At 50.9% G+C, this 27200-nt stretch overlaps 1 protein-coding gene across 5 annotated transcripts in view; it reads left to right on the top strand.

Annotated features, from left to right (window-relative positions):
* SAMD4A (sterile alpha motif domain containing 4A) overlaps window positions 1–27200 on the top strand; it is a 102523-nt gene that overhangs the window by 51348 nt on the left and 23975 nt on the right. For 4 of the 5 annotated variants that reach the window (XR_010028221.1, XR_010028222.1, XM_063159654.1 and 1 more), the window contains exon 3: window positions 12583–13128. Coding sequence is in view for 2 of the 5 variants with exons in the window: in XM_063159654.1 (XP_063015724.1) it covers window positions 12583–13128 (546 nt within the window). In the remaining 3 variants the exon portion in view is untranslated. Of the gene's footprint in view, window positions 1–3356; window positions 3461–12582; window positions 13129–27200 lie in introns of all 5 variants that reach the window. The other variant, XR_010028223.1, reaches the window with a different exon arrangement.

Raw genomic sequence — 27200 nt, forward strand, 5'->3', positions numbered from 1 at the left:
TCCATTATGTGCAGCTTCAGTCTCTTTATTTTTATACTGGAATCTGTTCAATGATTAACAGTTTAAACCATGTGCTGTATATCAATACCTTGCATACCCTTCATAACTTATTTTTAGTATTATTTTTCCCCCTTCTAAATCCTTTATCCATTTTAGGCAACACCGTTATGACATTCAGATAATTTTTTATATATTTATTTTAGCCTTTGAAGGAACTTATCTGCATTTCAATTAAGCTTTTGGTAAAAAGGCTTTTTGCAATTGAAATTAAGAAGTCAGAGGAGTATTTCCTCCATGCCTGTGGTTGTGCCTGAAAGTCAGGAGGATTCGTGTGTTTTTATGGATTAAGCTCAAAAAAGAGATACAGAAATTGCATCTTTTATTTCTTTGGCTTCCTGCATCCTGGGAAATTCCAGTGAAAATCTGGATTTGAGGGCGTGTGGAGGCATGTGAGCAGTGTAACCCTGGTGTCAGTGAAAGCAGGCAGGGAGCTCATTTCCCACCTGTAGCCCAGGTCCCAGGAGCAGCAGCGTTTTCCCCAGGGCTCCAGGGAGGGATGGGGCTTCTGGAAGCAATCTGCAGCTCCTGTTTAATTATGCTTTTAATCCTTGCTGACCCATGCCACTGCCATGGGCTGGCTGAGCTCAGCTGCCTTTGCACAGAGCCAGCAGAAGCCACTTGACCCAGGATCTCACTGGGATATCTTCACCCATCAGACCTGGCACGGCTGCTCTGATATTCCTGCACGAGGGCTGGTGGATTCCCCTCTGCTCTCCACAAGGGACGTGCTTTCGGTGTCATTTCTGCCATGAGAAATGGCAGAAATTCTTCTCAACCCACCCGTGGATGGTGCTCCTGCTTTTCTCCTGCTCTTCTGCCCCAGCTGGCAGAGGTGGAGCAACACCTCACCCGAGTGCTGGTATGGCTGTTGCACCTTTGGATGCTCTCTCTGGTCAGGTGGGACCCTGGCCCTCTTTTCCTGGGCTTTCCCAAGTCCATCCTCCCCATCTGAGGTTTGGGAGCAGGATGCCTGCGATGCTGAGGGGCTTTGGGTGCTCCATGAGTGAGGGGGAGCTGGCACTGGGCGTTCTTGTCCAATGTCAGGTTGGCTTCACTCCTCAGGACAGCTTTTGCAGGAGGTTGGTTGGTTGGTTTGTCTGCCAGGCATCTGTGCTCCTCCTGACCTTGGGGTGAGAGGCAGGAGGTGGCACCTTGTCCTGCTTGATGTCCCCCTGGCTCTGAGCTCTCATTTGTGCCACTGAACCCCTCCCCACATTTCTCTGTCCGAGCGCTTGTTGGATTTCCACTCTTCTCTCCCACCCACTGGCGCTGCTGCCGTCAATGTAGACATCACTCCACGCTGGCTGGACTGTGGATTGTGAAATCAGCGAAGCAAATTCCTCTTTCCCAAGGTGTTCTGTGTGCCAGGGCTGGCCACGTTGTGCTGGGAAGCTCCAGTGCCATCATTCATGTGGTGTAGAATCCCTTGGCACCCGTGGGGCTTTTGATAAGGTTTCCCAGCGTGTCATCTTTGCTCTGAGTCAGTGAAATGCTCTCAGCATTGGAAATCTCTGCACTAAATTAAAGTCCTGTTGCTAGGGAGTGTTGTGATAATACAGGGTATTATGTTCTGTAGCAAAAGTGTGCAACAGTACAGCCTAGAAAACAAATCCATAAAACCTCCCGTCGGATGCACAGTGTGAAAATCGAGTGTGCTTCAGCTCAGTATTAAATGTGTCATGGAAAAGGCTCCCTCTCCTCCTGAATTTCCTGAAAGTCTGCTTTGGGCTGAAAACTGTAGTGGCTGGAGCCAATTTAGAGAAGGAAAAATCCCTGCTCTTGTTGCTGTCTGCAGAAGCTCCTTAATGATCGTGCCATGCAATTCTCCAGTGCTAAAAATACATCACTTCTGGGTTTGTACAAACAGCCTCCTAATGACTGCAGCTCTGGCAAGCTCAGGAGGCAGAGGGGGAAAATAGTGGCAAAAATATGAAAATCTTACTCATTTCTACTCACAGTGGAGCTGGGCTCTTCTGTCCTTGTGGATCTCAGTGGGAGTTTGGGGATGTTTTGGTGAGAAATATTCCAGTTTGCTCTGCATCTGACCAAAATATTGGGCATTCTGCTCCCATTTGGAGTTTAGAAATTGGGTGGAGGGTGCTCTGTCTGCTGGTGGGGTTTCATCAGCCTATTTGGGGTAACAGGATGGGAAGATCTGATCAAGGCCTGTCCTGGAGCCTGGTTTCAGTGCTGAAATTCCCAAATCCTGCTTTGGAGAGCATCATGGAGAGGTGAGCTGCCGGAGACAGACAGCTGAACTCTCTGCCCAAGGATTGCTACCCTTTAAAAGGGCAACAAGTTGAGTAGGGCTCATGTCTTATCCCACACAGGGGTTTTGGAGACAGGAGCAAGGGGTGGTTTGCTTTTTGTTTCCCCAGAACTTACATGTCATACAGTCACCTGCCCCTTGCCTGGTGTCCCAAGAGGAATTGTGAGAAATTGTTGAAAGAGTTGCCCAGAGAAGCTGTGGCTGCCCCATCCCTGAAATGTTTTAAGGCCAAATTGGATGGGGTTTGGAGCAACCTTGTCTAGTGAAGCTGTCCTTGCCCATGGCAGGGGGTTGGAACTGGGTGGTCTTGAAGAGAACTAAGGTCCCTTCCTACCCAAACCATTCCAGAATTCCATGAAACCCATGTGCCTCTTGCCACCCAGCTGTGCTGACAAACCCATCCCTCCTTCCTGGGCCCTGGGTGGGGAAGGACTCACCTGGGAACGCTGGGAGCCATTGCAGGAAGATTATCTCTTTGGAGCATAATTGGGTTTGGTGGTTAAATATTCACTGCTGCATTTAACAAGGAATATTGTGTAATTAATTTGCATGGAGCTCCTTAATCTTGGTAATTAGGAATGGAGGAGATGCTCCTTCATGAATTCTTCTGTGCTCTTGTCAGTGCTGAACCACAGAATCACAGATTGGTTTGGGCTGGAAGGCGCCCTAAAGATCAGCTCATTCCAGCCCTTGCCATGGACAGGGACACCTCCCACCAGACCAGGTTGCTCCAGATCCCATCCAACCTGGCCTTAAATCCTCTCTGTGTTCAGAAACACTTTGCTTTTCATGGTTATGTGGCTCTTGCTTTGTTTTTCCAAGTGTTGCCTGCAGTGGGGATTTCCCAGGCCGCCCCCTTTTGTGGGATGTGCTGTCCCACATTTCTTTATTGCTCCATTTTTTTTTTTTTGCCTCCTTTCCCCCACATCCACTCTGGTCTGTTCACCTCCCCTCCCCCTTGGAGCTGCTCTGCAGCAGCAGCTCGGGTGGAAAAGAAACATTAAGTACTTTCCTCATGTATTTTTAGCCTCTTGGAGTGTGATGTAGCTGCTGGAAACACGGAGGGGAGCCAGCACCATGTGAACCCAGAGGTTGCTCTGCGTCGCTGGCAGATTTTCCGCGGGGTGTGAGGTGGGATGTAGCTGCATGTGCCTCGTGTGATGTCTGTCTGTCTGTCCTCTCCTTGCGGGTGCTGGTGGACAAAAGGTCCACCTGTCCTTCTGAGAGGTTGTCCACCCTTGAATCGGCCCGGGAAAGGGAAGTGACCAGTCAGGAAAAGGGGAATTGTGTGGTTGCCTTTTTATATCTCGTTATAGAGCAAAGGTGCTGGGGTGGCGCTGAGTGTGTTGGAGCTGGAGGTTCAAAGCTGTGGGACTGGGGGAAGTGCAGAGCCCTTAATCCCACACACAGCAGTCCCCAAGCCCTCCTCTTGTCCTGGGCTCTTCTGCAGGCTGTTCCCAGCTCCTAGCAAAGATTTGTTCCAAGGCAAGAGCTTCCCCAATGCTTCCCAATTCCCCCCCAGGTGGGCCTGTTAGACCTGAATGGGAGGGAGTGACAGCAAAAAGCCACCCGTGGGGGTTTATGGGCTTTTCCTCTGTCAGATCCCTCATTATCCCCTGGGGTGAATGATTTCGGTGACCTGTGAGGAAGCTGTGCCCAGGATGCAGAGCTGGCCTCCCCTGGGAGGTGCCAGCAGCCGTGGGTCCAGCAGGCACTGTGCTGCTTGGCATCTGGCACTTGGCACGGCTCCTGCTGCCTCCAGACGTGTGGCATTAGGTCCTCCCACCCTGCTGAGGTCAGGCATAAATCCAGACTTGGAGCAGGCTCTGAGCTCTCCCTGGAGCCTTCTCCTCTCCAGGTGAGCACTCCCAGCTCTCCCAGCCTGGCTCCAGCCCTTCCTTGGAGCATCTCCATGGCCTCCTCTGGACACTTCACTTGGGTTCTGCTTCACTGTGAAATAAGTTGTACGTAGTAACAGGAGGAGAACCCAGTTTCTGCTTCCAAAATGAAATGATTTATCTCGGATGGGTTTGGTTGTTTCTTGGGTTCCTTCAAGTGCTTGAGAGCACTTGGCATTATTGTTGCTCCTTGAAGACAAGTCACCTGGTGAGATCATGGTTTGTCTTGGATGGGTTTGGTTGGTTTTTGGGTCCCTTGTTGGGATTTACGCTGCAGCCTCGTGGATGTGGAGGTGCTTGGAAGCATCATGAGTGTCTTCTCCCCTGTGCTGGCATCAGTCTTGGGGAGATGAGGAGCAGGGTTCAGTTCAGCAGTGTTTCAGTGACTGCTTCTGCCTGCTGCACTTGGCAGGTCAGCAGTAACGTTTATCACCGAGATGTGTTTCCTCTTAATTAGCGCCGGTCGCAATAACGAGGAGGCACATGCTGAAATTCTGATTATTTGGCCTCTGGTGGAGGGAGAAGGCTGCCAGGTTTAACAGTGAAGGTATTGATGTGCTCTGGATGGGGTACAGAGTGTTTCCAACAGGGTTCTTGCTTTGTTTTCCTTCATGTTGGCCTTTTGAGTGAGGCTGATTTACGAAGGGAATGATGTAAAATTGCCCAAACAAAGTATTGTGACTGGGTCAACGTGCAGGTGCTAATTACTGCAAATAATAATTTAAATCCCTTCAGCTGGAAACACTTTGTGCTTCACCTTCAATTGAGCTGCTGCAGCAGGAGCCAGGGCAGAGGTTTGTGTCTGCAGTGCTGTTGGAGAGTGGATTTCTGTGATGGGTGGTGGGGAGCTGGACCATCCCACACACCAGTAAACCCAGTTGTGGGAAGGCTGGGACTGGCAGCAACCTGCCCTTGGTTAATGCACTTGGTGCAAATTCAGACTTGTGGGTGAAATCTCTTGATTTTTTTGCTCCTCTGCTTTATCTTTGCAGCAAACTGCACTGAGTGAGGTGGGGTGTGGTTTCTCCACCCCACTCATAGAATCAATGAATGGTTTGGGTTGGGAGGAACCTTAAAGATCATCTAGTTGAGAATCTGAAGCAGATGAATTCAAGCATAAAGCAGATAAATTGGACTGGAAATGGAGGCAAACAGAAGTGCTTGGGAGAAACTGGAACAATTAGACATAGAATTCAGGTTTGTCTGATGACGGTCACTCACTGGGAGATGATGCTGTGGCCAAGCTCAGGTTGTTGGGCTGTGTTCATGTGCAGGGTCAGGTTTCCTGACCCCTTTTGCCCTGGTGAAGGCATCCAGGCAGCTGGAATAAGTGTGAGATCCCAGGGCTGACCTCATTTACCACAGATTTGGGGGATTTTGATGGAAGTGCAGCATCTCCCATGGATGTGTGGAGAAGCTGGTGGGTGGTGATGTGCTGCTGGGTCTTTGCACAGCAGGATGAGTCCAGGTGCTGATTTTTCTGCCTCTGACAATAAAAAGTGGGTGCCCTGCACACAGCTCTGCCCATCACCCAGATTGAGTTTCACATTTATAATCCAGGAAATGGTGAACAATGGGAGCCTCTTCTGGGAGCTGCTGAGGAAGCTTCTTGAAAAACCTTCCTGCAGACCCAGAAATAGCCATCTCCTGCTCTGTGGCCACTGATTCCAGCCTCACTGGAAGCAGTTGCCAGCTGCCTTAGCATGGATTGGATTTCTCTTTTGCTGCTGGCCATCCAAGGCATGAAAACCTTGGTGTTGTCCATCCCCAGAAAGGTTTGATTGCCATCCAGAGCACGCAGTTCCTCTCTCCAGTCCCTGATGCTGCTGTATGCCACTTCACAAGATCAAGGATCCCAACCTAAACTTTTAGTACAAATTCCTGGCTTTTCTCCCCAAATACATCTGAGAGTGCAGTTTATTTCAGCCCTTTGGGAAGGTTCTTGGAGGGTGCCCTTCAGATTTGAGCATCTGGTTAATGGTTGGACTCAATGATCTTAGAGGTCTTTTCCAACCTTAATGATCCTATGAATCCCTCTCTTAGTCATTTCTTGCTTGGGCAAATTATCTGAATGGGCTTTTGAGAACTTTTTATGGAAAACTGAAAACAAGGGCATAATAAAACAGTAATTTAAGAGCAATTTGCTGACAACTGGAGCCCTTAAGTGCACTGACTTGGCATTGAGGGGCAATGATACCAAACCTCCTGTGTGAATGTCCTCTTTGTTACTTGGAAGATCCTTGGGCAGGTTTTAAAACACTTCTAGTCTTTAAATTGGTGTCCTTGCTGCTCAGGATAAGCTGTTGTCTGTTTCATAAGTTACACATCACTCATCTCACTCATTTCACCAAAATCAGCAAATTCATGGAATCCTGGAATGCTTTGGATTGGAAGGGACCTTGAAGAGCACCTCATTCCAACCTCCTGCCATGGGCAGGGACACCTTCCACTGTCCCAGGCTGCTTCAATCCCTGTCCAACCTGGCCTTGGGCACTGCCAGGGATCCAGGGGCAGCCACAGCTGCTCTGGGCACCCTGTGCCAGGGCCTGCCCACCCTCACAGGGAAGAATTCCTTTCAATGTCCCACTTAACCCTGATCTGAGCAAAGTTATTCCCCCTTGTCCTGTCCCTCCATCCCTTGTCCCCAGTCCCTCTGCAGCTCTCCTGGAGCCCCTTCAGGCCCTGCCAGGGGCTCTGAGCTCTCCCTGGAGCCTTCTCCTCTCCAGGGCAGCATCCCCAGCTCTCCCAGCCTGCCTCCAGCCCTTGGAGCATCTCCATGGCCTCCTCTGGACACTTCACTTGGGCTGTGCTTCACTGTGAAATAAGTTGTATATAGTAACAGGAGGAAAACCCAGTTTCTACTTCCAAAAGGAAATGGTTTCTCTTGGATGGGTTTGGTTGGTTTTTGGGTTCGTTCAAGTGCTTGGGAGTTACTTGGCATCATTGTTGTTCCTTGAAGACAAGTCACCTGGTGAGACCCATACGTTCCTCTCCTGTGCTGGCAGCTGCTCTTGGCCATCCCTCTCAGCAGGGGTGGTGTTTATAAACTGGAATCTTCTGACCCAGAAATCTGTTCACAAAAACCAAAACTGGAATTAAACCCCTGCAGTCTGGCCCTTCAGGGTTTGTAAATGCAGGCACCAGTGTGCTACTCGTGTTGTTTTTTGCAGGGACTGTGTCCATCCTGCCTTTGTCCATCTGTCTGGCTTTACATTTGGAAAACTGTGGCTGTTCCCAGGACATCATAACCATGAGCCTTGCTGGTGGTTGGAATAACCCCTTCATCCCTCAGAGTAAAGGCAGGAAAGTCCCTCATGCAGTGCAGTGTTAGAGGTGGATCCATCACCACTGGCTGGACATGGTGGCAATTAACAAATTAACAGTTTGCAGAGATCCAGCAGTGATTAAGCAGATTTGAGACAGAGAAATCCCTTAATAGCTTAATAAATTTACAAACTTCACCTAATTTTCCAGCCAGAAGCCCCAGTTTCGGGGATGGTGTTGGTCCTATTCATAGCACAAGCACAGGTTTCCGTCTTGGAAGCAGGACCCAGCTATATTTGGAGCTGGATTTATCCAGGCATGCTGCACATGCATCAGCTGGGCTGTCTAGCAGCAAAATCCTGTCAGTTAAGTAATCCTTCAGTAGAAGGTAGTTTCACATCCCACCTTCATTCAGCTTCTCATCCAAGAAAATGTCCCATAATAAAAACTGGGATTTTCTGCTTCGGGGGTACCAGCAGCTCCCATCCCTTCCCAGAGCAGGGCTGGTCAGTTGTTAGCTTACCTCATCTCCCAGAGGAGAGGGCAGTTCAATGGCAGGACAGGGATTTTGGGGATTTCAAGGCAGCACGGGGAGGACTCTGACTTTGGGGCTCTCTCTATGCTCAGATTTGGCAGTGACATTGCACAGAGCAGTGAAATCCTGTGGTGGGAAGCGCCTGCAGCAGCACCCAGGGGAGCTGATGAGGCACTGTGAGATCAGTGCCTGTGACCCACCACAGGTACCGTGTCAGGATGTGGGATCCCAAAACACATCCCAGTCCCAGCTGCCCCAGAGGGTTTGTTCTGGCAGTGAAGGATGGGGTATCCCAGATGGCCAGGGGTGCATGGGAGCAGGTGAGGGCTGCAGGGGGGGCTCCTGTGCCCTGGGGTGTTGCCAGCCCCTCTCCCCCTGCCCACAGGCAGCTCCAGCTTCCCTCTCCTGCACTGCCCTCTCCAGATCCCTCTGTTTTCTGGCAGATAGGATTAAGCCTGACCTTCTGCCCCATCTCAGAGAGAGCCAAACCTCTTTCAGATCTAATTATTTTCCATTTTTGTTTAATTGTGCACATCCTGCTGCTGGCTGAGAAGGAGACCAGCTCCTGCCTGGGCCAGGGCACCCAGCCCTTCATCAGCCACAGGCTTCTGGGTGAGTGCTCCATCCTTTTGGGGCTGTGGTTTAAGCCCCCAAATCTCTTGGAGGTCCCAGGCAGACTTCCCAAAAAGCAGCTCTGGCGCCATCCTGTGTTTCCCCAGTGGGGACCTTCATGCTCAGCTCTCCCCGTGTGAGGAGGAGGAGGAGCCCAGCCATGGCCACCTGCCTCCTCCTCCTCCTCCTCCTCTCCTGCACCCAGTTTACACCAGACTCAGCTTTTTCTGCGTGTATTTTCCTCCTATTTTAAGTGGCACCAACTTCTTTGAGCAGTGCATTGCAGGCCTTTTTTTTTTTAGTGATCTTTGATTTCTCAGTTTATCTGAGCTGCTACAGAATCCCAGCTGGTGCCAGGCTGGGGTTTGGCTGTGCCAGCCTGAGAGTGCTGCTGAACCACCACGAGAAGGATGATGAAATATCGGGGTGTGACATCCCTCTCTGCAGGAGGACGGGAGAAAATAAGACATGTTTTCAGCTCACCAGGCAGCTGACTAAGAGAGAGGGGACAGATAAATCACATTCATCCCAACAGGAAGCCTTGCCTGGAGCAGGGACATCTACATATGGAAAATATGGATATGCACTGGTGAGCCTTGAGTCCCGCTACGCTCGTGTATCTTTACAGCATCACTTGTGCTGAGTGTTGCTCTCCCAAATCCCATTTTTTTTAGCACCAGAACAATCTCTCAGCATTCCCAGGGGGGCAGGAGCACACCCAGAGCACCAGAAGCCCCCTGTGCTGCCGTACAGCAGCTCCCTCTCCCCCAGAGCTGTGCCACGTCGTGTCCCTCGCTCCTTTCGGCGCAGCACGGCTCGGGCACGCTGGGCTGGCTCAGGAAGTGGCTCTGGAGGAGGGGGAGCTCTGCAGAAGTAAATACCAGTGCAGAAAGTTCCAGGGAGAGTCTCCAGTGCTTCCAGCAAGCCATCTAGTGGCTTCCTATTAAAACAGTTGCGTGCCTTGGAGCTGGGAGGGTGAATGTGGAGGGGTGAGTGCTGCTCGCTGCCACGGTCGTGTCGGGAACTGAGGGACAGAGTTTGGCCCTAACTGGGAGAAGTTGCTGCTCTAACAGCCCTTTTCTGGGTCAGAGATGGTGGGAGGGTTGGGTTAGCTGCTGGCTGGCAGCATGGGTCATGCAGAATCGTGGAATATCATGGAATATCCTGAGGGGAGGGGACCCACATGGATCGTAGAGTCCAGTTCCTGGGTCACGGAATATCCTGAGCTGGACATTGATTTGCTCTTGTGCTTTCCCAAGAGCAAACCTGATGAATGATCCTACAGATGGAGATCCAGATCTGCATTTCAGTGGTGTGGGTTCAGTTACCTTACTCAAAACCACACAGAGCCTGTAGGGATAATCAGTGATTTAGAGCAGCTTCCTGTACAGAATGGGTTGAAGACAGCAGAAGGAAGAGAGAACATAAAATTTTGGGGGATTTTTTCAGCATTTCACCTGATGAAGCTTTGGGCTGTGTGTTTAAAGCAAGCAGGAGGGAGTGTTCACCACCACACAGCTCAGTTGTGGCTCCTGTAGCAGGATTGCATGGCTGAAGATTTGAAGGTTTTACAAAGGGGTTTGGTCAGCACTGGAGGAGAGACTGCCCTGGGGCTGGGAAGTGTCATGTGGCTGGTCTGGGTAGGTTTGGTAGGTGTTTGGAGTTTGTATCTTCAAAGAAACCTCTGGTGATGGAGATCTCACAGTGTCCTGGGCCACCCTGCCAACCTCATTCATCTTTGCTGCAGTTCAAGTCAGAGAATCATAGAAATTGTTTAGGTTGGAAAAGCCCTCCAGGGTCACTGAGTTCAACCATCCCCCCAGCACTGCCAAGGCCTCCAGTGACCCCTGTCCCCAAGGGCCACATCCTCACAGCTGTCCAGTCCCTCCAGAGATGGTGACTCCCCCATTTCCCTGGGCAGCAGCAGAGGTGGAGAGCAGCTTGTCCATGCCAGTGCTCCCCTCTCAGCCAGGGTCAGGCTGCCTGGTGCAGATTTTCTGTGCAGCAGGGTGTCTGACTGAGATGGTGCTTCCAAACCAGGGTCTTGCCCACCTCGTGCTGCACAGATGTGTTTCCCTTGTTCCCACCTGCTTCATGCAGATGTTCTTCCACATCTCTTCAAGTCTTACAGAATATCCTGAGTTGGAAGGAGACCCACAAGGAGCATCGAGTCCAGCTCCTGACCCTGCGCAGGACACTCCAATTCCATCCTGTGCTTGAGAGCATTGTCCAAATTCTCCTGGAGCTCTGGCAGGCTGGTGCTGTGACCAACCCCAGGGGAGTGGTCAGTGCCCCACCACCCTCTGGGGGAAAAACCTTTCCTGATCTCCAGCCTAAACCTCCCCTGACCCGGCTTCATGCCACCCCTTCGAATCCTCGGCACTGTTTGACCTTAGTCCAGTTTCCTGGAGTGTTTTCCTCTCTCTTAGCACAATACCTGCATGCTGATCACGTTTATCACATCCCCCTTATCAGCAGTGACCTTCTGGGAGGTGCCAGGCCCAGGACAGTCTCCTTGCCCAGCACATCCTCCTGTTCTCACAGTGAATCAGCAGCCCCAGCTCCTCCATGTGTTTTTCAGATGAGTTGTGTGCCCACATTAGAGCAGTTTCTCTCTGCTGTGCTGCTCAGGGAGCCATGTGCAGCAGCACCTAATGAATATCAAGATATACAGCCCTGCCTGCTCCTCCAGCTATTCACAGGCCAGTTGCTCTGTCGCAGAAGGAAATCAAATTGCTCTTGACAAATGGGTGTCGGCAGTCACTTATCATCTTATTATCTCCTAAGTGCTTACAAATAGGTTGTTTCATTATTTGTTCCATCAGTTTTCCAGGAGTTCCAGTTAAGTGACCAGTTTGTAATTCCCTGACTTTCCCTTCTGCATATTTAAATCTAACCCCTGGGTTTCTTTTTTGTTTTTTCTCGTCTTCTGGAACCTGTCCAATTTGCTGTGATCTAACAGAGGAACAGGAGCTCTGGGGCTGCTTCCCTCCTTTCCTTTGGGGCTGGTGGATGCACCAACACCCTGGATGGATGATGGTGTTTCCTCTGGGCTTCTCTCCTGTGTTATCTCCTTTGAATCTTGACCTTTTCAATTTCCCAGCCAAGTTCTTTTGAAAGGTTAGCTTTGCCCACTGAGTGCAGATTTACTGTAATCTGCAACAATATGAAAAATTTGGGCCAAATCGTGATTTTATTTAAATAAGAGCAGCAGCAGTAGAGTAGAGTTGGAAAATGGCTATAAATGCATTCCCCCCCGCATAGAGCTGGGTGTAGTTTGGTTTTTTTCAGTGATTTTCAGGGGCATCTGGTAACTTTTGGCATCCAGTTTGGCAAGCTTTGCCCTGACAATGATTTTGGAGGGTGGTGACCTGTAAGAATCCGTGTCTGGATAACTGTTTGGTGCAATCCAACAGTGACCCCCTTGCCAGGGAGATGCTCATGCTGTGCTGCCACATACGGTGGTGTTCACAGGGGTCCCAGGACCAGGGAAGAGACGAGAATGTCAACTCCATGTTTCAGAAGGCTTGGTTTATTATTTTATTATATATATTACATTAAAACTATACTAAAAGAATAGAAGAAAGGATTTCATCAGAAGCAAGAAGAAGAATGAAAACAAAAGCTCTTGACTCTCAGAGTCCAAGCCAGCTGGCTGTGATTGGCCATTAATTAGAAACAACCAACATGGACCAATCAAGGATGCACCTTTTGCATTCCACAGCAGCAGATAATCAATGTTTACATTTTGTTCCTGAGGCCTCTCAGGAGAAAAAATCCTAAGGAAAGGATTTTTCATAAAACATGTCTGTGACAGCCACACGTGTGCAAATCCCTTCGGCGTGTCGCATTTACCCCGCCAGGACCCGGTTATTTCTTTATCACCTCTGTTTATCCATTTCTCATTAATCCCCTTTTTTCCCCCCTCCTTATTCCTTCAACAGGAATCATTAACCAGTGGCAACAGGAATCCAAGGACAAAGTGATCTCCCTCCTGCTGACCCACCTGCCTTTGCTGAAGCCCGGCAACATCGAGGCGAAAGTCGAGTACATGAAACTCTTGCCCAAAATCCTGGCGCACTCCATCGAGCACAACCAGCACATCGAGGAGAGCAGGCAGCTGCTGTCCTACGCCTTGATCCACCCTGCCACCTCCCTGGAGGACAGGAGCGCCCTGGCCATGTGGCTCAACCACCTGGAGGACCGCACGTCGTCTTCGTCGTCGTCGTCGTCGTCGGGGGGCTTTGGCGGGCAGGGCCGGGGCCGCTCGGACTCGCTGGACTACGGGCAGGCTCACTACTATCACCAAAGACAGAACTCGGACGACAAACTCAACAACGGCTGGCAGAACTCCAGGGACTCCGGCATCAGCGTCAGCGCCTCCAGCTGGCAGGACAAAAACCTGGCCTGTGAGAACGGCCACCTGCCCCTCTACTCCTCCTCCTCCGTCCCCACCACCATCAACACCATCGGCACTAGCACAAGCACCAGTGAGTACTCACGGCAGGATCCCCCCCCGTCCCACTAGGAATTGCTGCTTTGGCGTGGTTAGCACAGGGGTTGAACTCATCTGGGCCATAGAAAACTCTTTTTTTTTATTATTTTTTCCTTTCCTCACCTGCTTTTTTATTTCCTGCTTGCCTTGTTGGGGTTTTTTCCTTCCAGCATTATGGGGTTTTAAAGACCTGGGTGTGACGGTGTTCGCATCCCTTAGAATGAGGGAAGAGATGAGGATCTGCCTCCACGTTTCAGAAGGCTTGATTTATTATTTTATTATATATATTATACTAAAACTATACTAAAAGAATAGAAGAAAGGATTTCATCAGAAGGCTAGCTAAGAATAGAAAAAGAAAGAATGAGAACAAAAGCTTGTGTCTCAGACAGAGTCCGAGCCAGCTGACTGTGATTGGCCATTAATTAGAAACATCCACATGAGACCAATCACAGATGCACCTGTTGCATTCCACAGCAGCAGATAATCAATGTTTACATTTTACTCCTGAGGTCTTTCAGCTTCTCAGGAGAAAAATTCCTAAGGAAAGGATTTTTCATAAAATTTTCCTGTGACACCTGGGAGCTGGAGAGGAGGGAAAACCAGCAAAGAGTAAGAAAAAGTTAGAGCAACAAAATGCTCCCTACTGAAGGGAACCCCTTGTGTTTCATGCAGCTTTGTGTAGATTTACAATTCATGCTCCAAGAGTGCCTAAAGCAAGCAGGAAACTGATGCTTCATGTCCAAAAGTGAGCTGGGGACCTTGAAGCAAGTCCAAAAGTGTGCTGAGGACCTACTGAGAAGAAACAGCATTGGGACCCTGATGCAGGCAAAAGTTTTGGAAGCAGAGCTGGAATCCACCAGCTTTGGGGTATCTGAAAAGGTTCCCTTGTATTTGCAGTGCAGAGGTGTGAGGCTGGTGGTGATTGAGGAATTTAATGGACAGTGCTCAGTGTTTTCCAGTAGAGCTGGGTGGTTCTTTCCCCATGGAGACCTTGCCAGGCTTTGATGGATGGTGCAGAGCCCAACCCAAGGCTTGGACACATGGAGAGCTCCATGACTGGAGATCTGTCCATCCAGCACTGGCTTTTGTGTGCAGCTGGTGTTCAGAGCAGCCATTGATTCCTGTGAGCCTTCTTTGGGACAGCAGGAATGCAGCATGAATGCAGCACTGAAAAGATGATTTTCAGTGGGGTTCAGAAGCTCCCCTGCCCACCCACTCACTCTGTCACCCTTTTGGGTGACTGCCACCGTGTCACCTGCAGGGCTGCATGTCCTCCTCCACTCTGGGATACTCAGAAATCTCTCCAAGATGCTTTATCAGCATCTCCTGGAAATGAGGGATGCAGAGAGCACTTTGGGGAGGAGAGGCTTCTTGTGGCAGCAGCCCTGGTTTCTTTATCAGAGTGTGGAAAGCCACAATTAAATAGCTAAAAGCTTTAAAATGGTCACTTAAGGCTTCTGGGCTTTTCTCTCTCCTGTAAGAATTGCTTTTTTTTTTTTTTTAAAGTGATGTTTCAAATCAACAGCACTGTAAAACACAGCTCTGGGTTTATTGCTGTAGCACCCTGGTCCCTGCCTCTCCTGTGTCCATCCCTGCAGGCAGGTGGGGATTTAGCAAAGGGTCTCAGCTTCTCCACAGGCTCTAAACCATCATTCCCATCCAATCCCCTGTGTGTGAAGCCCCCAGCTCCTGCTGCTGTGGGATTGTGTGATGTTCAGTTCTCTGAGAGCCAGACCCTGTGCTGTGGAGCTGTTCCAGGGTGACTGAGCTGCATGGGAAGGGTCTAACAGGGAGGCAGGGTGAGAAAAACCCCATGAATCTACTTGCAGTCTGTTAAATCTCTCCAAGGGTTGTTTTTTGGGGGGGTTTCCATGTGGTTTTTGCATGCCTGGTGGTTCAGAGGCTTTGCACACCGTGGAAGGGTTCTGGCTCCTCGTGTGAGGAGGATCTGGGGGCAGGGACAGCAGGATGGGTGCAGCAGGTTGGTCACTGACAGTGGCTGGAACTGTGCACGTGTTAGGTGTTGAGGGACTCTTTCCACAAACCCCTTGGTGGATTTTTGAGCCTTTCTGTGCTCAGGCTTAGCTCTCAGCAGAAGCACTGATCCACCCCTTGCCCGTGGTGGTCCCCAGGTGTTGGCACAAGATGCCAAAACTGAGGCAACACCTGAACTGCTGCAGTGCTGGGGTTTTTCCTAAATTCTCTGAGAATTCAGTGTGTTCAGCAGCAGCTGGGGCAGGAGCACCTCTGGGTCTGCCAACAGCCCTTCACTTTACCCAGTCTTGAATTCCTCCTCAGTCTCTGCCCCTTGCTTGGCTGCACCATCCCCTGCTGGTGATAGCCCAGGCCCACGTTGTTGAGCTGTTGTAATTCCTGCAGACATATTTTGGTGGCACCATGCTCAGACAACCGTGGGCTGAGCTGGAGGTGACCCAACCACACTTGATGTGTCAGTTCATAAACTTCCTTAACACAATATTTGGCTTGGGCAAAAGCCTGGTAAGTCCACAGATAGATGCTAAAATATAAACACGGCTGTCAGCCTTTGTCCCAGCCCCTTGACTCAATCAATATGTTTATGAATCTTTTATTCCAAAGCAAAGCCCTCAACTCCTTAGTGTTTGTTTAGGTTTTAGGGTTGTTGTTAGTTTTAAGTTCTCCCTCTTACTCGGAGGTGTTTATCTGTGCAGAGGCTTTAATCCAGCAACACCCTGCAGGGCTCAGCCTTCCTGAGCCATCCCTGCAAAGGCACTGCCTGTTCCTGACACCAGAATGGGGCTGAGTCTTTCCCAGAGCAGTGATTTGGGGATGTTGCCTGAGCTGTGTTCTTCTGGAGCTGTGGCACAATGAGATTTAATGCTGCCATGGCACAGGGCTGAAATAGGGGTGGCTGAAGCTCATGTGATGTTTTGCTTTGTGCTGACCTTGACTTTGACTCGACCTAGACTCCATATTTGAGATTTGGTTCAGGATTGGTTCATCTCCAGCTCTCCCATAACTGGGGTTAGCAAAGGTTTAGCCAAGGCCTGAGGAGATGTTACAGGAGGCAAGTTCTGAAGGAGTCACTGTGGATTTACCACAGTAATGCTGCTCCAGGAGTGGGACCAGTGCTCTAAGTGATGAGTTTGAGCCTGGAGTGATCAGAGGATATGGACTCACCCCAGGCAATGGAAGTTGGCCCAGAGAAGCTGTGGCTGCCTCATCCTTGGAAGTGTTCAAGGCCAGGCTGGACGAGTCTTCAGTCTGCTCTAATGGAAGGTGTCTGGCCCATGGCAGGGGAGTGGAACCAGATGGGCTTTAAGGTCCCTTCCATCCCAAATCATTCTGGGATTCTGTGATGTTCATGTGCTCCTTCCCACCCACTGCATCAGCAACTCCTGCAAAGCTTGAGGTGGAGCTTTAAACCAAGCTTTAGCACTGCAGGAGTACAGACAGCCTTGGCATGGGCTCAGAGCACAGGCAGGGAGGAGCTGGGGCTGAGATGGAGCTGGGGCTGGAGATGGAGCTGGGACTGGGGCTGAGATGGAGCTGGGGCTGGGGCTGGAGATGGAGCTGGGGCTGGAGATGGAGCTGGGACTGGGGCTGGAGATGGAGCTGGGGCTGGAGCTGGGGCTGAGATGGAGCTGGGGCTGAGATGGATTGGAGCTGGGGCTGGAGCTGGGACTGGGGCTGGGTTGGAGCTGCTCCCCATGGGGACAGGGTGAAGCCTGGAGTGCTGCCTCTGGGGCCAGGTCAGGCAGCAGTTGCAAAATGTTGGGCTTGCACAAGGTCTTTGTGATGGAGACACGGCCTGGAATCTCTGGAGGGACAGAGAAAGCAGCTGGTGTGCCAAGCTGCCAGGAGCTGCTTGTGTGGGGCTCCAGCCCCTTCCCTGCCCCTGGAACTGGCTCCAGCACTGGTGGCACAGCTGGATTTGCTGGCAGGTGGAAGCACAGCTCAGCCCTGTGTTTTGCACCCTTTTGGGAGGGAATCTGTGCAGAGGCAAAGGAGGGTCTGTCATTAACTGTGCTGAGGAGGGGGATTGCAGATCCATGGCCTCATCTGGACCATAAAGTCACAGGTCAGTGAGGGACAGACACAGTCAGAGACCTTGCCAGGGAATATCCCAGAGGGCAGGAATCCTTGGCACTGTGTTCACACTGGAGGGATGTTGCACTCTTTGGTGTTCCAGTGTCACTGCACTCCCTGAGAAGGAGCAGAGAGCAAAAGGGACCAGCAAAGCTCTTGCCAGTGTGGAGCCACCCTTCCTCTCCTGCAGCAATGGGAAAGGTGCTGGTGCTCAGGCCTGCTGCACCCTTCCCATGGGAATCTGCCACAAAACTGGTGGTGCTTGTCCACAGGGAGAAGGAGAGCAAGGGAGGAGCAATACCCACCTGTGCAAATTTCCTGTCCTGAAAGAGAAAAGTCTCCAGCTTGTCCTAGAGCTGAGGAGAAGTAAATCAGGGTCCTTCCTTCCATGCACCCCAGGTTCAAACTGACAGAGGGCAGGGTTAAACTCGGTATTGGGAAGAAATTCTTCCCTGTGAGGATGGCAAGGCACTGGTTGCCCAGAGAAGCTGTGGCTGCTCCTGGAAGTGTCCAAGGCCAGATTGGGCAGAGTTGGAGCAGCCTGGGACAGTGGAAGGTGTCCCTGCCCATGGCAGGGGATGGTGCTGGATGATCTCTAAGGTCCCCTCCAACCCAAACAATTCAGTGTTTCTGTGGTCCTGCCCTGCAGGCAGATCTGCAGCTGCTGAGTGTCAGAACATGTCTGTGGGACGTGGCCTGCAGGATTTTGCCAACATTTGCTCCAGTTATGGAATCCCCAGTGAGAGGGCAGATGAATGTGCTGGAGCTCTCCCTGAGTCACCAGGGAATTGAGGTGGAACAAACAACGCCAAGAAAGCTCTTGCCATGAACAGAGTGTGGGTCTCCTCACTCTTCCTCCCCTACCCTGCTGTGCAGCAGCTCTCTGGAGACAGCCCTGTTGCCAAACCTGCTACCCAAACTGGGCTGGGAATGGCATAACTGCATTATTTTAACCCACAGCACCACCCTGATCTGTGCTGGGTTGATGGGCACCTTCAAAGTTGTTGTCCTCTGTGTAGATTTCAGCTGAAGGGTGGGAATTGTGTGCTGTGCCCTCAGCCTGTGTTTGCCTCTCACAGAGGAACACGTTTCCTCCCATGCAGACTTACCAAAACATGTCATGAGAAAATGAAGAAGTCTCCGTGAGGTTACAGCAGTGAAGCAAACAAATGTCCTGTTCTTGCTGGGGGTGGATGAGCTTTTGGAACTGCCTTCAGAAAATTGTTGCTCAGTTGGCCTTGCTGAGCCTTGGCACCCTGGCACTCATCCTGCCAGCTGGGGACACCTCATGTCTGCTTGTCTTCTCTTTAAATGATAGACTGAGAAAAGCTCCTTGGCCTTCACTACACTTGAGCTTCTCAGTGGTGGCAGACAAGGGCATTTGTTGTCTTGCTCATGCCCTCTAGTGTCACACACAACGGGCAGGGAACACTTCCAGAAGTCTCACACTTTGTCAGGTTCCCGGTGCTACAAAATCTTGTTTAAACTCTTGCTTGAAATCAAAAATGCTGTATGAGGAGAGCAGGTGTGAGCAGAGTTATTTGCTTAAACCCATGTTCATCAGTACAGCAGCGGACAGGACTGTGAGTGAGAGCAGTGTAGAATCACTTAGGTTGAGAAAGACCTTTAAGATCCTTGAGTCCATCTGTGGAAGATGGACAGCACTGAACAGCAGATACAGATTTTCTGTCCCCTCTGTAAATTGAAACTCTTTGTCCCTGGCAGACCCAGCCCACAGCTCTGCAGAGCATCATGCAGCTAGAGAGGGGTGATCACCCACCTCACCCTGGAGGCGACCAAGCCCTGGGGATGGGAGTGGTGGTGGAGAACAGAGCAGTGTCCTTCTGAGGTGTCAGCAGTGCTGGGAAGGATCTGCCCCTCTCCCGAGTGTGTTTTACACCCAGTGTCCCCTCCTGTTCTCACCTCGCTGCCCCTGCCCATTGGGATCCTCCTTGGAGCCTGTTTGGCACATTCCCTTCCCTTCTTTGCTCCCAAAGGATCTCCTTTCTCCCTGAGCCTTTGGCTGAGTGACAAAGCTCCTTGTGCTGCTGAGGTCCCACCTTCAGTCATCCCCACAGGGTTCCCAGCCTCACACCCAAGCTCCTCACCCCATTTCTTGTCTTCCAAACCTCATAACCTGCCCTGGGAGGCAAGAAAAGACAAATTCACAGGAGGGTGACTTGGAGTAACCCATCAAACACTGAAGAACTGAGCTCAGGACATCTGGAAGAGGGATTCTCCTGTTTTGTTCATCTAGAACTTGCAGATCACAGGCAGCTTTGCTCATAGGGTTGTGTGACAGTGTTCACAGGGGTCTGAGGATGAGGGAAGAGATGAAGATCTGACTCCATGTTTCAGAAGGCTGATTTATTATTTTATGATATATATTACGTTAAAACTATACTAAAAGAATAGAGGATTTCCTCAGAAGGCTGGCTAAGAATAGAATAGGAAGGAATGATAACAAAGGTTTGTGGCTCAGCTCTCTGCCCGAGCCAGCTGGGCTGTGATTGGCCATTAATGAGAAACAACCACATGAGACCAATCACAGATGCACCTGTTGCATTCCACAGCAGCAGATAACCATTGTTGACATTTTGTTCCTGAGGCCTCTCAGCTTCTCAGGAGGAAAAATCCTAAGGAAAGGAGTTTCCATAAAAGATGTCTGTGGCAGGGTTTCCCATCCTTGCAGCCATGGGGCAGAAGTCTGTTGGCAGCAAATGGTGGCTCTCAGGGCATGCAGGTGGCCCTGGGGGCTGTGGATGACTCTGGGGGACACTCAAGGGGGATTGCAATGCCTCTGGCAGGATGTGGATGGCTCTGGGGGAATGTGGGTGGCCCAGGGAGGGTGTGGATGGCTCTGGGGGGATGCAGATGGCTCTGAGGGGATGGGGTTAGCAAGGCAGAGCTGATGTTAGCTGAGGTATCAGACAGCACAGAGACAGAGCAGGGTCCTCACTGCTGTGCCTGCTCTGCTGTCACATGGGGACAAGTGACAGCACAGGGCATGTGTGCAGCCTACAGCTCTTGGGATGTGCTGGTGCTGCTGTGGCAGGGTGTGGAGCAAGTGAGGGACCCCTGCTTGCCAGGCAGGGTGAGTAGGAAGGGAGGAGAGCCCCTTTCTCATGGGTGTGCTCTGGCAAGTGGATTTTCACATGGGCAGCAGGATAGACCTGGTGGCTGTGCCTCTGCTTGACCCCTCATCAGCCACAGTGCTTGGAGGCAGAGATGTCACCAAAAGGCAGAAGGGTCTCCAAAAGAGGAGAGCAGCCCCTGAGGCTGGGCTCAGTGCTGACTTGCACCAGGTGATGATGCCAAGGGTGGCTCAAAACCTTGTGTGGGCAATACAGACACCTGTGAGTGCTCCTAAACAAACCCTCATGACACCAAATGGTGCTTCCAGGCATTCAGACAATCTGTGTGCCCTGGGCTGCCTCAGCCCTTGCAAACCCTGGGTTTGGGTAAGGCAGGGAGGAGGTGGAGGTTGGTGTGCATGGATGGAGAGGAGGAGAGGCAGCACTGGGTGCCAGCCAGAGAGACATGGGGCTGTCCCCAACGAGGGCATGTCACACACGTGTCCTCTGGGGTCACACAGTTCCTTCCTCCAGACCTCCTTTGTGCAAGGGTTGGTCTGTGCTCACACGTGGAAGCAGCATGGAGCTGTGGCAGGGCAGGTTTAGGTTGGGTAGCAGGGTAAGGTGGTTCCCTCACAGGGTGGCTGGGCGCTGGAATGGCCTTCCCAGGAAAATGGGACTGACAGAGCTCAAGGAGTATTTGAACACTCTCAGGCACAGGATTGGATTCTTGGCATGTCCTGTGCAAGGCCAGGACCTGGATTCAGTGCTCATTTTGGGTCCCTTCCAGCTGTGCATCCTCTGTGCCCTCACAGAGCTCTGCTCCCAAACCCACACACAGAGCAGCCCTGCAGCTCCCAGGCTGGAATGGGGCCACCTCATCTGGGAATCTCTGTTCCAGCAGCACCCAGGGATGTTCCCACCCTCTCAGCTTGTGAAATCCCAGAGCAGTCACTGCCCAGGGCAGGGAATGCTGCCATGGTTTTGCTGTTGTGTTGCTTGTCCCTTGACAGGAGGGTAGGATGTGCAATTTGGGATGGGGGAGATTGAACCTCGTGGCTCTGATGCCACCTCCACTTTCCTTACAGCAGTCTGGGTGTCTCAGGGATGGATGTTTGGAAGCACAGCAATGGTTTTGTGTGTATCCTACAATCCCTGGGATTCCTGTCACCAGTGAATGCTGCTTCTGACCTGGAAGTGGTGCAGGAGCTGCCAGGGCAGCAGATTGGTGCTCTCTGGGCTGTGGAGCAGTCAGACAGCCCCAGCAATGCTCCCAGAGCCCTGGGCAGTTGGGGGATGGATGGACCCTCCCGGAGCTGGGTGTGTTTTTCCAGCTGCCCTGGTGCCTGTGGGATGCAGGCTCAGTGCGTGGCAGCTTGGTGCTCTCCCAAGGGAAGCTTTGCTTTTGCCACCACCCCATGAGCACCCGTGGGTTCCTCCCTGCCCTTTGTTCACCCCTGGAGCCATCAGCAGGGGACTGAGGGCCCTGTCTGGGGGCCAGGGGTGTTCCTCAGCACCTCCACTATTAACTTACATCTCTTCAGGGCTTTGTGAGTAATTCCCTCCCCAAACCCTTCTTGCTTCTCCGTGACCTCATCCCAACACCACCATTCCCCAGCCTTCTCTCAAAGCATCGCTAAAATCGCATTTCTGATGTTTTCCTGAGCATCTTCATGCAGCAAGAAACCCCTGGAGAGAATCCCCTTCCTGCTGCTCATCCTCTGACTCTGTGCAAGCCCAGGCTTTGGCAAGCAGAGGGATGGAGGGAGATGAGCTCTCCTTGCCCCCACCATCACACAGCATCTGCACACAAGTGGCAGGAGGGCACACGGGAGGGGTGCAAGTGCTGTGGTTTGGATTCATCTGGAGCCTCTCCAGTCTCCTTCCTTCCCCACTGCACTGGGACTTGCTGTGTTCTCCTGACTCAGTAACACACTGCTATTTAATTAACTTCTGACTTCTGGTTTAAAGGAGCAGTGCACAAAATAGTTATTTACTTCATTTGGAGATTCTTTTATTCGTTACCATAATTATAGCTTCCTCCCCCTTTTTTTTCTTTTTTTTTTTTTTTCTTTTTTTTTCCTTTTTTTTTATATTTTAATTAGCAGGGGAAGGGAGGGAGGAGGGGGGAATATTTGCTGCTCTCCTTGTGGTTATCACATCCTTCAAATTACTAAAAGAGGCTGGGATAATAGGTCTGGTGATTATATATAGGCACCATCTGCTCTGTGGCTGCTTCCTATCAAAGTGCAGTTAGGAGAGTGCAAGGAGGATATTTTCTCTCCAGCTATATTAAGACTGTTTCCATCTCAGCTCCAAAGCAAAGCTCTCTGCATGCAAATGGATCAAATGCTCTGTAATCAATGGCTCAGTTTTGGCAGCCTTGAAGCTGTTTTTTTGGTTTTTTTTTTTTTTTTTTTAATTTTGTTTTATTTTCCCCTCAAGTTTTGCTGTTCCCATCCGTTATGCAATTTTATTTCAGGCTGGTTGTTCTGATTTGATGTTTTCCTGTAACCATGGTCCCCCCTGTTTGCTGAGCAATGTGGTCTCGTGTTAGCTGGAGCAGGGATCTGTGCCATAACTCCAGTGAGAGGCAATATCTGAGCAATCAGGAATGTTTTGGAGGATGATGAAGGCAGATTTTTAGGATGCATCTGCTGTGGGTATGTAGAGGAGGTGGAAAGCTGAGCTGAGCTAATTTGGAGCAGTAATGGGAAAGAATTAATTCTTGGTTTGTGATACCAGCCATGGCTGTCCTGTTGCTGCTGGGGATTGTTGGGGAGCGTTGCAGGGTTCAGGATTTGGGAGTCAGAGAATTTTAGAATTCCAGACTGATTTCTGTTGGAAGGGACCTTAAAGAACATCCAGTTCCACCCCTGACATGGGCAGGGATATTTTCCACTATCCCAGGCTGCTCCAAGCCCTGTCCAGCCTGGCCTTGGACACTTCCAGGGATCCAGGGGCAGCCACAGCTGCTCTGGGCACCCTGTGCCAGGGCCTCAGCACCCTCCCAGCCAGGAATTCCTTCCCAAAATCCCATCAAACCCTATCCTCAGGCAGTGAGAAACCATTGTCGTGGGGTGTCCCATCTTTTGCATCTTCTCATGGTGGGAACTGAATGAAGTGTTTGCCCCTTGGTGGCCTCAGAGACCCAGCAGGCTTCTCTGTTCTCCTGGAGCTGGTAAGATTTTATGCTTTTGAAAGAGAAATAGGAGAAGGAGTAAGAAGGAATAAGACATGGCCAGCCCAGATGGAAGGGGAAGGTGTTCAGGATGGGATGTGTGAGTTCCCAAGAGGTGGAGGCCAGAGGAAGGTTGAAACACTGAGGGATTTGTCTTGCAGAATTTGTGCCACGGTGCCTACAGGAGAGGGGGAGTAGGTGGCTTTTATGAATGTGTGAAAGTGGCTAAAAAGAGGCAAGGGAGGAGAAAATCCAAAATGAGCTGGCAAGGATGGAAAAGGCTACAGGTGTGTTTCAGTGCTGTGGGATGTACATCATGTGAGACACTCATTGTCCTCATGTGTTTGTCCCTGCTAAAGACACTCCCTGCTCTCACTCCACAGCTTTTTAATGACTGGGGATTCTTGGGGCAATTCCAGAGGTTTGGCATTCACCCCTTTCACTTGACTGGTTTAGGGCCCATCATTTCTCACTCCCAGTTCCCCCCAGGTTGCACGTTGCTGTGTAAAGGATGCACATCCTCCAGGCTGACCTCCTGAAATGGTTCTAAGTGGTGGAGGGGTTTCCCCATCTGGAGTGTGATGGAATCTGATGCTGCTGGAAGTCTCAGCAGGGAGATGTTCCTCACACCAGGGATGGAGGCACTGGGGAGCCCTGGCTGCTGCTTGAACAATGAAAATGTTCTTGGACATCCCTTTTGGGTGGAAAGGGACATTGGGAAGGAGAGTTTCTGCATCCCAGTGTTGTTTATCTGGCTTCAATGGTGAGCAGGGGAGGAATTTCTCCCTGGAGCCCATAGCAAAAGCCATTTTCTGGGATAATTAGGGAGGCTTGGTTCAGCACAGCAGCATTTGATATTAATGGACCAGGATTCCCCAGGGACAAAACAGTGATTTTCTATGGTTTGTGTATAGGTTTAGAAGAAAAAAATGCATTTATTGGCTTGGACATTGGGGCATTGTGTTTACCCCAAGAGACTTGGTGGTTTAGGGCAGCACCTCCTTGCAACATCCCCCTAATCCTCCATCCCCACCCATTCCCACCTCCCTGAGCCACCATTCCATGCATTCCTTTGTCTGTGAGGTAAATCCTGGTTCGATTCACATTCTGGATGCTCTAGTGGGAAGCAAGGACCTGTCAGAACTTCGAAGGGGCTCATAAAGAAGAGGGAAAGGGATGATAGTGATAGGACAAGGGGGAAAGCTTTAAATTTACAGTAAGTTTTAAAACTTATTTTAAATAAGTTTTAAATTAAAAGAGGGGAGATTTAGATTCATTTTAAGAATAAATTCTTGGCTGTGAGGGTGGTGAGGCCCTGGCACAGATTGGCCAGTGAAGTTGTGGCTGCCTCATCCCTGGAAATGTTCCAGGCCAGGTTGGACAGGGCTTGGAGCAGCCTGGAATAGTGGAAGGTGTCCCTGCCCATGGCAGGGGTGGAACTGGATGTTCTTTAAGGTCTCTCCCAACCCAAACCATCCCAGAATTCTGTGAAGGAGCCTGCAAGCAGCTCCTGAGCTCCTGCTGCCTGCTGAGACAAGCTGGGCTCCCTTCCAGAAGCGCATCCCGTCGGATTGCCGGAGCCACCAGGGGCTGAATTTACACATCTTTAGATGCAGCCCCGCTCCTGCTGCCACACAAATGAGTAAATAACAGCCACAGCAGTTCCTGCTGGAGCCAAGCAGCAGCTCCACGTGTGTTTGTGCCATGCAGGGAATTTCAAAAGGCCCTGTGAGGGTTCCTTCCCCGCTGAGCCTCGCATGCGCTGCTCGCAGGGAGCAGCAACAAACGGGTTATTGTTTCTCTGTCCAGTTTCTTCAACAGGAAACTGTGTTTAAAAACACCATTTCTTTTAAAAGGTTTGCTTGACAGCCTTTTCTGCAGTCTGTGCTCCTTCCCTGCTCGAGGCAGCACTCTGCTTGTATTGGATTTTTTCCTGGTGCAGGGGTTAACACCACTAATTTCCTATTACCACAATTTTCCTTTTCCCCAGTGTCTTCTTGCATTTGGAACCCTGAATTTCACCCCTTCATGGGTTAGATCAGCTCATAGCTCATGGTTCAGAGGCCAGCACATGGATTATCCAGCTCCTACAAACACATTTTGTGTAGAAGTCACAGCCACGGAACACAGGGAGATTAAAGGAAAAAAAAGTCACAAAAAGAGGCTCCAAGGGTTAGGGGATGTTGAGCTGAAAAATGTTCCATCAGTTCTGCTCTGGCCGTGCTGGGGCTGCCTGGGGCAGCCTGGGGAGAGGGTGAATGAGGTGCCCAGGAAGGAGGCTGGGTGCCAGCTGGGCAGTGTGACCCACTGGCAGCTCTTCCCAAGGGCTCTGGGCAAGGAAAAGCTGGAAGAGCCCTGGGCATTGCTCTGCCAGCACGGGGAAGCCTTCCTGGAGGAGAGGATGTGACTGGGGTGGCAAGGAGGAGGCAGACTGAGTTGAACTTGGGGTTTGCTTTGTGAGGGGGGTGCTCAGTGTTCCCTCTCCATGGAGGAGCTTCCAGGCTGCACAAAACCTCGTGTGGATTAAAAGCATCCCCACTTTTTGGGGTCAGGCTGCTGCTCCAGGTACCAGCAGACCAGGAAAGCAGCTGGATGTGATCAGATGCTGCCTGGGGACTCACCATAAACAGCTTTGCAGCCAAGAAGGGCCATTTTTAAACTAAAAAAAAACAAAAGAAGGTCCCAAAGAGTTCAGTATCCACCTTGCAGTGCTTTTTGCTTTTTTTTTTCCTTGCAGTGCTTTTTCCTCTCTGCAAGCACAGGGAAGAGTTATTTGGAATTGTAACCTGATGTATGGACCCACTGCTGGTCCTTTGGGTATCAGGGGCATGGTGGGGACTGGAGACATTCTGGATCCTCCCAGTGGTGGGTTTGGTTCTCACTGGAAGCTCTCACATGTGTGTTCAACAAGGACTTTAGCAGCACTCTAAGCCAGATTTCATGAAGGGAGAGGGGGAGTGAGCACCTTGTCGCTGTGTGGAGGAAGGTCTGCCTGCAGAGCCCAATTTCTCAGCTCTAATTACAGGAATGGGTGGCTTTTCCCTTCTCAGGCTGAAAAAAAATTGGCCCAAAACCCTGAGAAACCACAACACAAATGTCTGACGCTGTTCCACACGGTCCTCAGTGGACAAAAACCCTCTTGAAATCAGCCCTTGCCTCCCAAAATAGGCAGCACCACTTCAAAAGGGAAAAGAGAAGGGGGAGGGAAAAATCCCAAAGCCAAGGCTTGAGGGGGTGAGAGCACTTGCAGCCTCAGAGTTTCTGTAAGTGTGCTGTGGTGCCTGCCAGCCCAGGCAGGGCTTGCTCTGAGATAAATCCAGATTTGCCTGGGGAGGGGGTGGTGCCACAGGGATGCTCCCAGCGTGGTCAGCAGCTGCCTCCTGTCATGGGGAGCTTTTTTGCCATCACTCCTTCTCCATCCTCTGCTTTTTTGGGTTTTTTTTTTTTTTTTTTTTTTGCCTGGGAATGTTACCCTGAGCTTGATCCCAGTCTGGAAGTCACGGAGGGGTTTCTTGCAGGGAAACCTGGTCTGGTGTGGGCTGAGCAAAGAGGCAGCACCAGCCCACTGATTCCAGGGAAAGCCACCATCTGCTCCAGCCCCTGTCCCACTTGGAAGGAGCTGGGCCAGGCAGTGCCTGTGTGGAGTCTTACAGCACCTAAAGGGCAGGAAAACACTTCTAACCCAGAAGTGGGGCATGCCTAAAGGCTGTAGGGGATCCTTGTGCCAGCGTGGGATGCCCTT

This window comes from Melospiza melodia, chromosome 6 (assembly GCF_035770615.1).
Source record: "Melospiza melodia melodia isolate bMelMel2 chromosome 6, bMelMel2.pri, whole genome shotgun sequence".
Taxonomy (NCBI): domain Eukaryota; kingdom Metazoa; phylum Chordata; class Aves; order Passeriformes; family Passerellidae; genus Melospiza; species Melospiza melodia.